Below are 11,783 nucleotides of genomic sequence, written 5' to 3'. Positions count from 1 at the left end.
GACGAGGAGACGAGAGGCCGGGGGAGGCGAGGCGGCGAGGCGGCGAGACGGCTCGGACCAAGCGCGCGCCGCCAAAGTCTGCCTCGCCGCTCGCGCTCGCCTCCCTCTTGCTCTCCACCTCCTCCTAGGACCACAAAGGCACCCTTGTGTAGGCGTAGGTCACGATGCAGATCTTCGTCAAGAGTGCGTCCTCCCTCCTCTCTGTCCCCCTTGCCCCACCCCCGTCCCTCGCTCACCCACCTCTCGTCCGTCCGTCCGCAGCCCTCACGGGCAAGACCATCACCCTCGAGGTCGAGTCGTCCGACACGATCGACAACGTCAAGGCCAAGATCCAGGACAAGGAGGGCATCCCGCCCGACCAGCAGCGCCTCATCTTTGCCGGCAAGCAGCTCGAGGACGGCCGCACCCTCTCGGACTACAACATCCAGAAGGAGTCGACCCTCCACCTCGTCCTGCGCCTTCGCGGCGGCATGGCCAAGAAGCGCAAGAAGAAGACGTACACCACCCCGAAGAAGATCAAGCACAAGCGCAAGCCGGTCAAGATGGCCGTCCTCAAGTACTACCGCGTCGACTCGGACGGCAAGATCAAGCGCCTCAGGCGCGAGTGCCCGGCCGAGACCTGCGGCGCCGGTGTCTTCATGGTGCGCCCCCTCTCGCCTCCTTGTCGAGCGACACCGTCGTCTACGACGCCAAGAACTGACCCTCCCCTCCTCCTCCTCCGTCCCACGCTCCCTCTCCTCCTCCTCGCGTCGCACCTCCTCGATTCTCGCGTACGACAGGCTGCCCACAAGAACCGCCAGTACTGCGGCAAGTGCGGCCTGACGTACCTCCACGAGTAATCGTGTCGTCGTCCGTCGTCGTCGACTGGAATGATCTGCCCCACCTCCCCCAGAAGGAGAGCGAGAGAGAGCTCGGCTCGATCGGCTCCTCGCTTCTCCGTCGTCAGCTTCATCCGCGTCGTCGCACCCGCCGCTGATGTCGCCAGTCGTCGTCGAGGTCCGAGCGAGCCGCTCTGCCCTTCGCCGCTTCTCTTTCACTGGCTCGTTGCTCGTTCTCTGCTTCCAGCCTTCGCTCTCTGCTTCCAGCCTTCCGCTCTCGGTCGCACGAGCTCGCGAGGGACGCGGCGAACGTTGCGCGAGCACCGCCACTCGGCTTGCGCCTCGCGTCGCTCTCGGGCTCTTTTGCACTCTCGGACTCTCTTCCGCTCTCGACCCGGCTGTGCGCGTCGTCGGCGTGACCATGAACGCGTTCTGCGTCTGCGCTGTCTGCTACAGCCTCGATCTGTCGCACGCCGCGACGACCTCTCAACCGTCGAGGCGACCCTCGCCAGCTTAGCGGCGGATGCGGGCAGGGACGAGCGGTCCTCTGCCGCCACCAGGCGTTTAGCGAGGTCGCAGCTGGGTCGTCCAGTCGCCGGAAGCAGGCTAGGGCGGGCTCATTCGAGAGAAGCCGGCGAGCGAGGAGCGTGAAGTCGGGAGGCGAGGTCGAGGAAGAGCGTCCACAGCTGTAGGGAGGGCTGGGCCAGCAGGAGGCCCCAAGAGAGCACACAGGCGACCGCGTGAGCTGTACGAGCTGCTGCTGATGCAGTCGAGAGCGGGGCCGAGGCGGAACAAGAGGGAGAGGAGCGGCGACGACGACGAAGGCGAGCTCCCTCTCTCCACCTCGTGCAGCGGGCCAGAGCCAGTCCAGTACCTCTGTGCACCTCACATCAGCCTACCGCGCCACTCGCCCGCACCCGCACACGCGCCAGCGCCCTCCCCGTCCCCTCGACTCGCCTCGTCGCCCTCCTGTTCGGCTTCCTCCTCCGCACGAGCAGCTGCAGCCGTACCTGCACGTGTGCAGCGTCCAGCACACCAGCCTCGGCATCCTCAGTACCACCCTCGCCGCCACCTCGCTCCACTTCGAGCACCATCCGCCCCGACTCGCCTCATCTCCCCCCACCTCGGTTGATCGAGGCTCAGGTGCGTCGCACAGCTCGCTCTACCAGCCCTGCGCTCGCCCAGTTGCGCAGAAGGACTACTGACACGCTCGACACGTCGGCAACAGCCTCTCATCACCTCCCTCGTCGCCGCCACCTCCGCCCTCCGAGTCGTCGGGCTCGATCAACCATGAGTGGGGTTGCTCAGCCTGTCCCGGCGGCCCGCGCGGCATCCACCTCGGCCACAGACGACGCCAGCCTGCTCGACAGCCTCTCCTACGAGGTTCTCAACATGATCATCGCGCACGTCTGCCCGCCCACCACCATCACCCTTCTCGGCGACGTCCAGCAACCCGACCCGCTCGACGACTCGCACAACCTCCTCGCCGTCCGCTCCACTTGCCGCCTCTTCAGGCTGTTGTGCCAGCCGTTCGTCGACGCGGTGTACGGCAAGTTCCCCGACGAGGTCGAGGCGTCGACGCAGCAGATCTTGGACGTCTTCCAGGTGACGAGGCCGCGAGCACGCCGGTGCCGCAAGCTCGTCCTCGCGCAGACGACGTCCAAGACGATCGAGCAGCTGCGCGCGACCGGGGCGGAGTGGGCGACGGTCTTTCCCGCCCTGAACGAGGTCGTCCTCTCCGGCACGGCCACGTTCGACCTCAGCTACCTCCCCAACTTCGATCGTACGTCCTGCCCGTTCCCTCAAATACTCGAGAGATAGAGCCTCACCCTTTCACCTTGCAGTTCTCGCCCACCTCGATGTCGCCAACCAGGCGTTCTGCACCTCCTCGCCGCGCCTCACCTTTCCCTCCCTCGTGTCCCTCAACCTCAACATGGTCAACACGAAGCAGTGCTGGCTCCTCACCAAGAAGAGCATGCCCGCACTGCGCCACCTGTCGATCGGCGACATCATGGTCAAGAAGAAGCCGTCGCCCCCCTCGCTCGCGACGACCGACCTGCTCGGGCAGCTCGAGTCCCTCGAGATCGGCGAGGACACCAAGGCCGGGTCGGACACGTCTTGTCTCATCCCCATCCTCGACCTCCCGCCCTCCCTGCCCGTCCTGTGGTGCATCAACCTCGACTCGACCAACACGCGTCCCGTCACGCCGTCGCCGCGCCGCACCTACGTCCGCATCGACCGCGTCGACGTCCTTGCCGCCGACGACGTCGAGCCCCGTCTCGCCCGCCTCACCAAGCTGAGCGCCGTGCTGGCGGCGCTCCCGGACCTCGAGCTCGTCTTCGTCCCGCGCGAGCTCTGGGCCCCGTCGCAAACGCCGTCGATGGCCGCCACGGCGGCGCAGCAGGCGCTCAAGGAGTCGCTCAAGGCGCGCGGTGTCGAGGTGAGAGCGTTCGACCCAGACGAGCGCGGCGGCGCGTCGCGGCACCTCGCGGCGTTCCTGCGCGAGCGCGCCACGGCGACGAGGGTCGGGCGGCAGGGGGCGACGAGGGTCGGGCGGCAGGGGGCGACGTAGTGCGAGGTCGAGAGGAGTATCAGTGTCGTTCCCAGATTTGCAACCCGCTTATAGTGCCGTCGTTCCCTCGTCGCGAGCGTTCCGAGAGTGCGAGTTTGAGAAGGTCGGCTCGGTCGCGAGCTCTCGAGCGATGCGGCAGCCTGGCGGTCTCTCTTTCTCTCTCGCTCTCGCCAGCAGAATGCTTCTTGAGCCTGATAAAGGTCGAGACGGCGGCAGAGCCGTGAGTGCGACGCGCTCGGCGGCTCGTGAACGTCGGCAACAGAGTTGCAGTCGGTCTCTACAGCCTCCTCCGGTCCTCGCGACACGTTCTGCCTGAAGCTCGTCCTCGCAGCTCACGTCGCTCGGAGTGTGTCGGTGTTTGCGCGCTCGTGAGTGTCGAGCTGCGCGCCGCCGACAAGATCGTGCGTCGCACTGGCGACGTCCTCGAGCCGAGGCGAGCGCGTCTGCGGCAGCGTCGGCGCCCACGAAGCCAGAGGTGAGGCGTCTCGTCGAGTCGAGCGTGCTGCTGTGAGCGACGGTTGGCGTGGGTGACGGCGAGGGCGAGCGCGAGACGGTCGAGTTGGTCGAAGGACAGAGCCGAGGGGAGGAAAGCAGGGCAGACGTGGGTCGCACTTCTTGACGTCCCGGTGCGCATGACCGAGGTGCGGCTGCGCGCCGAGATGGACCGGGCCTCGCCCAGTTCGAGCGAGCAGGGCGAAGAAGCGGGCCGCAGGGACGAGCGAGAGGCGGACCCGGCCGTCCACCTCGCGCGCTGCGGCCGAGCAGGAGCTGTGCGCCCACAGAGAGCAGCTGTGAGCGAGTCTAGAGACACAGCAAGCGCGCAGAGCGAGGTGCTGCGACGAGGGAAGCGAGGGTCGCGCGCGGTCGACGAGGGGAAGAGCGGGCCGCGCAGCGCGTGGGCTCTGGTCGCGCGCCCGCGCAGAGCGGTCGCACAGAGGTGCAAGCAAGCAGGGGGCTGTTTGGCGCAGGAGCGAGAGCGCGGGCGAGGGAAGAGGCAAGCCAAGCGCCGGCTCGGGAAGCAGCGTCACTCCTTCCCTCTGTCCTCACCCTCTCGCTGTGCGTGCCACAGTCCGCGAGCACCACCATGGCACCGTTCCCGACGCGCCACACGCGCAAGCCGAGCGACACGCTCCTCCCGACCTTCCACTCGCCCTCGCCCGCCTCGTCGTCGCCGTCCCACTCGCCGCCGCACTCTGGCCTCGCGACGGGCCCCGGCCACGCCTACCCGCCCTTGCCCGTCTCGCCGAGCCCCTCGCAGCCGACCAGCCCGCGCTCGCGCTCGCCCGTCGAGACTCGCCCTCCCGCCGCCGGCCCCGAGCACCACTACGCCCCGCAACACCACCACGTCGACCCGCTCCAGCTCTTTGGCGCAATGGCTCCCCCGACAAAGGGCAACACGGGCGGTCTCGGCGGCATCACGGCTGCCAGCACCGACACGGTCCGCAGGTGCCTCGAGGTGCGTCCCCCTCTCTCCCCCTCTCTCCCTCCCCTCGACCGCGCGCCCGACGGAGGCTGTGACGACGGTCGGGAGCGGGCTCGGCCGTTCTCGTGCCGCTCGTCGGCAGGTGGACAGCGTTCTGGGCGAGGCACAGCTGGGCCGGACGAGCTGGACCCGCCGTGCAGCGTCGCGTCCTCGGCGTCGGCAGGACCGCGGCGCGAGGTCGAGGTGGGGGAGCGCGCATCGGGCCTCGGGCGCAGGCGCAGGGGAACGAGCCGAGCGTCAGAGTCGCTTGTCTACACGATGCGCAGGCGCCGAGCATGGCCAACCCGCCCGCACACGCCTCGAGCAGCCACTGACTCCTCCTCTTTCTCCTCCTCGCGCAGGAGAACCACATCCGGTACGTCGAGGCGACGGCCCTGTCCGCCAGAGATGCGACTGACCCGGTTCCCTGGACCCGCAGGTCGCACACCTTCTTCAACGACAAGGGCTTCCACAACCACTGCTCGCATCACCGTGAGCTCCCCGTTCTCCCTCTTCGTCTCATCATTTGCGGGCAGACGGGTTACTGACGACTCGGCGATCCTGCCACAGTACTCGCCTCGTACTCGCTCGGCGCGAGCCCGGCCCTCCTCGAGGACATCTACAAGCTCCACCACGAGACCGCCTTTGTGCGCCCACTCTCCCTCGTCTCGTCCAGCCGAGCGACGCTCACGCGTCTCCACGCTCTCGCAGAAGCCCATGCCGCCTCTTGCACCAGAGCAGATCACCGAGGCCAACTGGACCGACCACCTCGGCGACGAGCAGTCCGTCCTCTTCTCTCCCATCTTGACCCGAGGGTCCGCCGTGACGCTCTCTGCCTCTCGCAGGTACTACCCGAACTACCTCGCCTTCTTCCACCGCCTCATCGCCCCGTTGCCGCCTGCCTCGAGCGCCTACGCCGGCCGCAAGTCGAGCGCGATCCCGGTCCTCGAGCGCTTCCTGTTCGGCGGCGACGGCCAGATGCTCGCTCGAGCCGTGAGCGGCGCCATCCACCCGCTCATCCACATCGGTCACGGCATCGAGTTTGGCCTCGACGCGCACGTCGCTGAGGGTGCGTCCCGCCGCCCCTTTCCCCCTTTTTCTCCAGACGAGGTCGCTCACTCTCTCGACGTCGCAGGTCTCGCCCAGTGCGCCGTCCACCAGGCCAAGGCGGCACCGCTCTTCCCGGAAGAGTGGCCGCCTTGCCCGCCCAAGCCGTCGCAGCTCCAGTCGACCCTGTCGTCGGCCTTCCTGTCGCTCGGCTTCACGTCGTCCATCCCGTCGACCTCGGTCTACACGTACTTTGGCGGGCAGAACGTCGCCTCGCCACGCATCTCGTTCGCCGCGACGGCCGCCGCCCTCCCGAGGGACAAGCGGTTCCCGCGCGTCGGCCTCTCGGGCTTCACGATCCTGTCGCGCATCCTGCACGACGAGGCGCTCGCGCCCGGGCGTGCGTGCACCCTCGACGACTTCCCCAAGCTCGACGCCGTCCTGCGCAATCGCGCGAGCCGCATCGTCCAGTGGTGCGAGGAGTGGCGGTTCAGCAACGAGCGCGCCGCCGCGTGGGAGGACGCCGAGGCGCCGAGCGGGACCAAGCCCAAGCTCACGGGCGTCACGCCCGAATGGGCCGAGTGCGTCGAGAAGTGCGAGGAGCTGTTCTGGATGGCGACCGTCATCCACGCCGCGTCGAGCCGGCCCGGGTACAAGGACGTCAAGCTCGACTTCTTCCTGTGCGTCCTCTCTCCCTCGCTCCCTTCCTTTCCCGCGACCCGCACTGACTCGACGCTTTACGCAGCATGCACGGCCTGACGAGCGTCCTCTTCCTCCCGCCGCTCCTCGAGGCCATCTCGCCCCACCTGCGCCCGTACCTCCTCACCTCGCACTTCCGCATCCTCGTCGCCTACTGGGTCTCGCGCGGTCGCCCCGACCTTCACGTCGCCGACACGCTCATGGCCGCGACGCCGTACCCCCGGCCGCCGCCCGTGTCGTCGCCGCCGTCGACGACCGCCGTCCGCCGCGCGCTCGACGAGAACCGCCACAACAAGGGCCACGACCCCGAGGACCCGTCGACGAGCGCAGACGGCGGTGTCGAGTCGCCCGCAACGCCCAAGGCGATGCACGCCCAGCCGTTCCCGGCGCCGGACGCCGACTCGAGCTCGTCGCCGCACGACCAGGACGACGGCTCGAACCCGTGGATGCGCGTCCTCGCGAGCGCCGTCGACCACGACGACGAGCACGCGACCAAGGTCGTCCGCTCGCTGTACTACGCGGCGCAGCACTTTGGCACGAGCCAGAAGGGCATGTTCACGAGCTCGCTCCCCGGTTCCGAGCTCATGGACGGCTCCATCTTCATCCGAGGTGCGTCTCTCTTTCTCTCTCTCCCTTCTTCCATTCTCCTTCAAGAGCCTCTCCCTGACAATGTCCTACACGCACTTTACGCAGCCGCCGGCCTCACGCTCGCCTCGGTCGGCTGGGCGCACGAGGGCGTTCCCGGCGCGCCCGGCTCGTGGGACCGCTCGTCGCTCGGGTTCCCCTCGACCTGGGACGACTCGGAGCTCCTGCCCGGCGCGTCGTGGCCGCCGTACCCGTCGTCGTCGTTCTCGGACCGCAAGGGCAAGAGCCGCGAGCCGAGCGCCGGCGGCGCCTCGTTCTCGTCGGCCTCGAGCTCGCGCCCGGCGTCCTTCTCGCGCTCGAGGAGCGGCACCATCGTCGCCGGCGGCAACGGCAACGGCACCGCCGACCACGAGGTCGTCCACTTTGCCGCGGGCGACTCGGCGCTCTTGAGCCCGCAGTCGGCCACGGGCGGGTTCGGCTTCCACCGCGCCGCATCGCCCAACGGCAGCGCGTCGGCGGCGTCGTCGCGCGCCCCGTCGCATCAGGGGAGCGTGAGCGACAGCTTCGCGCCGGCGATGAACCGCGAGGGCGAGCACAGCCGCAGCGCGAGCCCGGGCCTGGGTGCGAGCGGCAGCGTCGAGGGTAGGGTCGGGTGGAGGAAGGTCGGTGAGGAGGTGACGGACGAGGACCGGAACCGGCAGGCGATTGACGAGGAGGAGCACGAGCTCATGGGTTGAGAGCGAGGGCGCCCTTCCTTTTCCTTTCTTTCGCGTCGACCTCCCTTCTCCTCTCTCTCTCTTTCTCTCCTTTACCTCTCTCGCCAAGCCGTAGACACTCTTAGCATCTTTGTACTTGCACCGTCGGTTGCGCTTGCCTCTCCTTGTCGTGCTCTCGGACCTCGAGAAGAAGAAGGACGAGAAGGAGGAAGACGGGCCTTGCGAAAGTGGCACAATCTACAAATGGCGATGCACGAAACGGAGAGGGTGACAACAAGGGAAGCGCTCGCTCAGAGAGCCGTACCGGGCGCGATGAAGGAGGGGAGCGGGAAAGGCGTCGAGTTGCCGTCGAGGGGCGCGAGCTGGAACGCCGAGCCTTGGAGCGACATCGGGTGCGGCGCAGCCTGCGACGACGACGTACGTCAGGTCGATGCTCGTCTCGTACGAGGAAAGAAAGAGAGAGAGAAGGAGACGCACCTCGAGGCCGATGTTCAGGAACGAGAGCAAGAGCGGGAGGAGGCTGTTCTGCTCGGTCGTGAGGACGAGCTCCCTGCCCGTCTTGAGGAACCGCCCGTGCACGCTCCTCGCGCCCTCGAGCTCGTCCCTCGTGCCCTGCGCCGCTGCCGCTGCGCCGTTCGCGGCGCGCGCTCGTCCCGCCGCGCCGAGGTCGGCCTCATGCTTGAACTGGGCCGGGTACAGGCGGCTCACGCTGTTGCTGCGCGCGAGCATGAGCCCGGCCCGCGTCGGCGTGCCGAGGCGGCCGCCCGTCGTGCGAGGAGGAGGCGCGACGGGCTGCCCGAAGCGCTGCGGCGCTGCGGCGTTGGGTCGAGGCGAAGGTGCGGCCGAGGGAACGAGCGGCGCCGGCTCGTCGGACGGGAGGAGGACGTCACGCAGGGCGTGGATGCTCGCCGTGCGGGCGGCGGTGAGAGTCGGGTCGTCGGTCGAGGCGGGCGCCTGCGCCGAGTTGGCCGACGCGCTGATGCGCTCGCGCAGGAGGCGCAGCCACTGGTGGCGGCTCCCAGCGGACGCGCACGAGAACATGTACTTGCGCTTGACGTCGAGGTGGTTGGTGAACGAGACTTGGAACGTGTGCTGCATGAAGCCGCGCTCGACCGAGAAGGCCTTGTTGAGCGGCAGGCCCTGGTACCGGGGAGCGTGGCGCCGCGCTTGATGAGGAGCATGACGCGCACGCCGAGCGCCGTGCCCGTCACGCGGAACGACTGGCTCTTGCTCCGGGCGAACGACAGGACGGGCGGGTCGAACTGGAGGTCCGTGCCGTGCAGCTTGATGGTGAAGCGCGGGTCGGGCTCGGGGATCGAGATGGTGAAGACCTCGCTCGGCGTGCGGTACGTGAGCCGCGTTGGCAGCTTGCCGGGCACCATGGTCGCCTCGATGTCGGGCGTCATGCTAAAGATCGAGTTGTCCGACGCGTGCTCGATGCGCTCGCGCCGAACCGACGTGTAGACACGCGTGAGGAGGTCCTCGGGCACGACGGCGCGCGTGTCGAACGAGCGGAACTGGGCGATAAAGTCGTCGACGCTGGGTCTGCGGAAGAGAGGAGCGGGTCAGGACCGGGCTCGCGAGCGAAAAAGGGAAGGAGCGAAATTGGGGACGCACGGTGCGGAAGAGGGCGAGTCGGCGAAGAAGCGCCCGTCATCGTGCTCGCCGTCTCGGTCGGCGTGCATCGAGTCGCTGAGGACGAGGAGCTGCCGCACGAGCGCGAGCGTCAAGGACGGGTCGAACCCGGTCGAGCCGTTCGTCTCGGTCCAGCTCTCGGCGAGCACCTCGAGGACGTGCTCGGCCGCCGGCCTCGCGTGCGGCAGGCGCACGCTCATGAGGAACAGGCGCACGGCGTCGTCGATGCGGACGCCGGCGAACCGGAAGCGCTCGACGAAGGCGCGCAGGACGCTGCCGTGCTTCGGGTTGGCGAGGTAGGCGCCGAGCTGGTTGCGGTTCAGGTCCGTGTTGCGGAACAGGAGGTTGGCGATCGTCGGGCCGTCGTTGCTCAGGCCGCCTTTCTGGACGAGAGCGGCGATGGCGCGCGCCGGGTCGTTGGCGAACCGGTCGACGAACGCGACGAGGAGCGGGTGGCGCTTCTTGGGCCCGCCGCTGCTGTTCGGCGACGCCTCGTCGGCAGGCTCCTCGACAGCCGACAGCTTGACGTCGCGGCACTCGACGATCGACTTGACGACAAAGTGGCTGTCGAGCGTCGGCGGGAGCGGCTCGCCCGTCAAGGGGTGGTCCTCGATGATGGGCTTGGCGATGACGAGCACGTCGGTGAACAGGAACAGGTGCCGGTCCTTGACCGTGTTGGCGTTGACGACCTGGAGGACGGGCGCGTGGAGGAGGAGCTTGCGCGGCGGCGAGTCGAGCGGGCTGGGCCCGTGCCCAGGCAGGGCCTCCTCGGACGCCGCGAGGAGCGAGTCGAGCTTGGCGAGGATGCGGCTCGACGGGTGCATCGACGCAGGGAGCGCAGGGACGCGTGGCGCCGAGGGAAAGATGTCGCTCCCGCTGCCGTCCATGGCGCTCAGGGCGCGGCGCATCGACAAGGGCGAGTGGTAGCTGCTCGCGGCGGCGGACGACGCCAACGAGTCGCCCGACTCGGTCGACGCCGACTTGACCATCGTCTGCGCGCTCGGCGCCGGCGGCGTCGCCTGCCGGGTCGACGAGGCGGACGACGTCGGCTGCTGAGGGAAGACGAGGGCCGACATCGGGTCGGGGATGACCGACGTCGGCGAGATCGGGTCGGGCATCAAGGGCGAGGCCGACAGGTGCGTCGACGAGGTGAACGGCTGATAGTTGGACAGCGAGAGGGCGAACTCGCGGCCGCGGCGACTGGGCTTGGACGCGAGCTGCTGGAAGAGCCTGCGGGTGCATCTGGGGTCAGAAAGGGCAGGACTCGGGTTTGAGCACGAGAGAGGAGAGAGGACGGACCGTTGAGGGTCTTGTGGCGCGCCGCCGTCGAGGTTGCCAGCCGCCGCCTTGGTCAAGTCCTGCGACTCGCGCGGGCTCTGCGGGAGGACGAGCAAGGTCAGGTCTGGATGGCGGACGGCGGTCCTCGAGCTCGAGGAAGAGAGAGAGAGAGACGCACTGCGACAGGGCTCGGGAACTGGTAGTCCTTGTCGGGCGGCGGGAACCCTTTGCCCTTGACGCCGCCGCCGTTCTTGCCCGGGCTCTCGGCCCGGCCTCCTGCCGGCGCCGCCGTCGATGCCGCGCCGTGCAGGGGCACGGGTGGCGGCATGCCCTCGACGCCGAGCCCGACGACGCCCGCCGCCGACATGGCGCTCTCGCCTCGCTCGCCCGGTCCCGCTCGCGCCCCTCCCGCGCCCGACACGCTCCTCGTCGCCGAGCCCGTCGAGCCCGCCGGGCCCGCACGCGCAATGCCGGCGCCGAGCATGGGCACGCCCGGGAGCGGCACGGCGTCGCTGCCCCGCCACCGGTCGGCCATGGCGCCCGCGAGCGAGCTGCTCGCGCTGCTGCCGCGCTTGCGCGCCTCGCGCGCCCACTCGTCGTCGCCCGACAGGTCCGAGTCGGGCGGGTACTCGACGGCGGGGATGCCGAACGTCGGCCGGGGCGCGAGGTGGCGCCGGGGACCTGGTGCGGCGGGAGAGCGGTCGAGGGACGAGGAAAAGGGGTGGCCCGAGGCGGACGAGAGCGAGCCGGACGACGAGCTCGAGTCGGCGGTCGAGACTGACGTAGTGGACGAGGTGGACGGGGCGCGGTGCGACACGGGCGCAAGCGAGGAAGGGTCGTCGCCTGGCGCCGGGAGGGACGGCAGGCGCGGCGTGCGCTCCTCGAGCGCCGAGCCCTCGAAGCGCGACCGCTCGTGCTCTACGCGCGGCGTGTCCTGTATGTTCTCGTCGCCGTCGAGGAGGCGCGGCGTC

General features: G+C 69.1%; 3 protein-coding genes across 3 annotated transcripts; all 3 read left to right on the top strand.

The window, feature by feature from the left end:
• Positions 1–164: 164 nt before the first annotated feature.
• RHOBADRAFT_45046 (uncharacterized protein) lies at positions 165–839 on the top strand (the record flags this gene model as incomplete). Its single annotated transcript, XM_018414532.1, has 3 exons — positions 165–183; positions 262–641; positions 780–839. 3 exons carry the CDS (start codon positions 165–167, stop codon positions 837–839), a joined length of 459 nt encoding a protein of 152 aa, XP_018270605.1.
• A 1,269-nt stretch (positions 840–2,108) lies between these two features.
• On the top strand, positions 2,109–3,390 carry RHOBADRAFT_45045 (uncharacterized protein; the record flags this gene model as incomplete). The annotated part of the gene is made up of 2 exons (XM_018414531.1): positions 2,109–2,601; positions 2,663–3,390. The coding sequence occupies 2 exons, from the start codon at positions 2,109–2,111 to the stop codon at positions 3,388–3,390; spliced, it is 1,221 nt and encodes a 406-aa protein (XP_018270604.1).
• Positions 3,391–4,022: 632 nt separating this feature from the next.
• RHOBADRAFT_54360 (uncharacterized protein) lies at positions 4,023–8,063 on the top strand (the record flags this gene model as incomplete). The annotated part of the gene is made up of 10 exons (XM_018417272.1): positions 4,023–4,160; positions 4,460–4,846; positions 5,215–5,228; positions 5,292–5,344; positions 5,423–5,499; positions 5,564–5,634; positions 5,698–5,921; positions 5,988–6,579; positions 6,645–7,207; positions 7,292–8,063. 10 exons carry the CDS (start codon positions 4,023–4,025, stop codon positions 7,918–7,920), a joined length of 2,748 nt encoding a protein of 915 aa, XP_018270603.1. The 3' UTR covers positions 7,921–8,063.
• Positions 8,064–11,783: the final 3,720 nt, after the last annotated feature.

This window comes from Rhodotorula graminis, assembly GCF_001329695.1.
Source record: "Rhodotorula graminis WP1 unplaced genomic scaffold RHOBAscaffold_8, whole genome shotgun sequence".
NCBI lineage: Eukaryota > Fungi > Basidiomycota > Microbotryomycetes > Sporidiobolales > Sporidiobolaceae > Rhodotorula > Rhodotorula graminis.
This window is presented reverse-complemented; position numbering and strand designations above follow the sequence as displayed.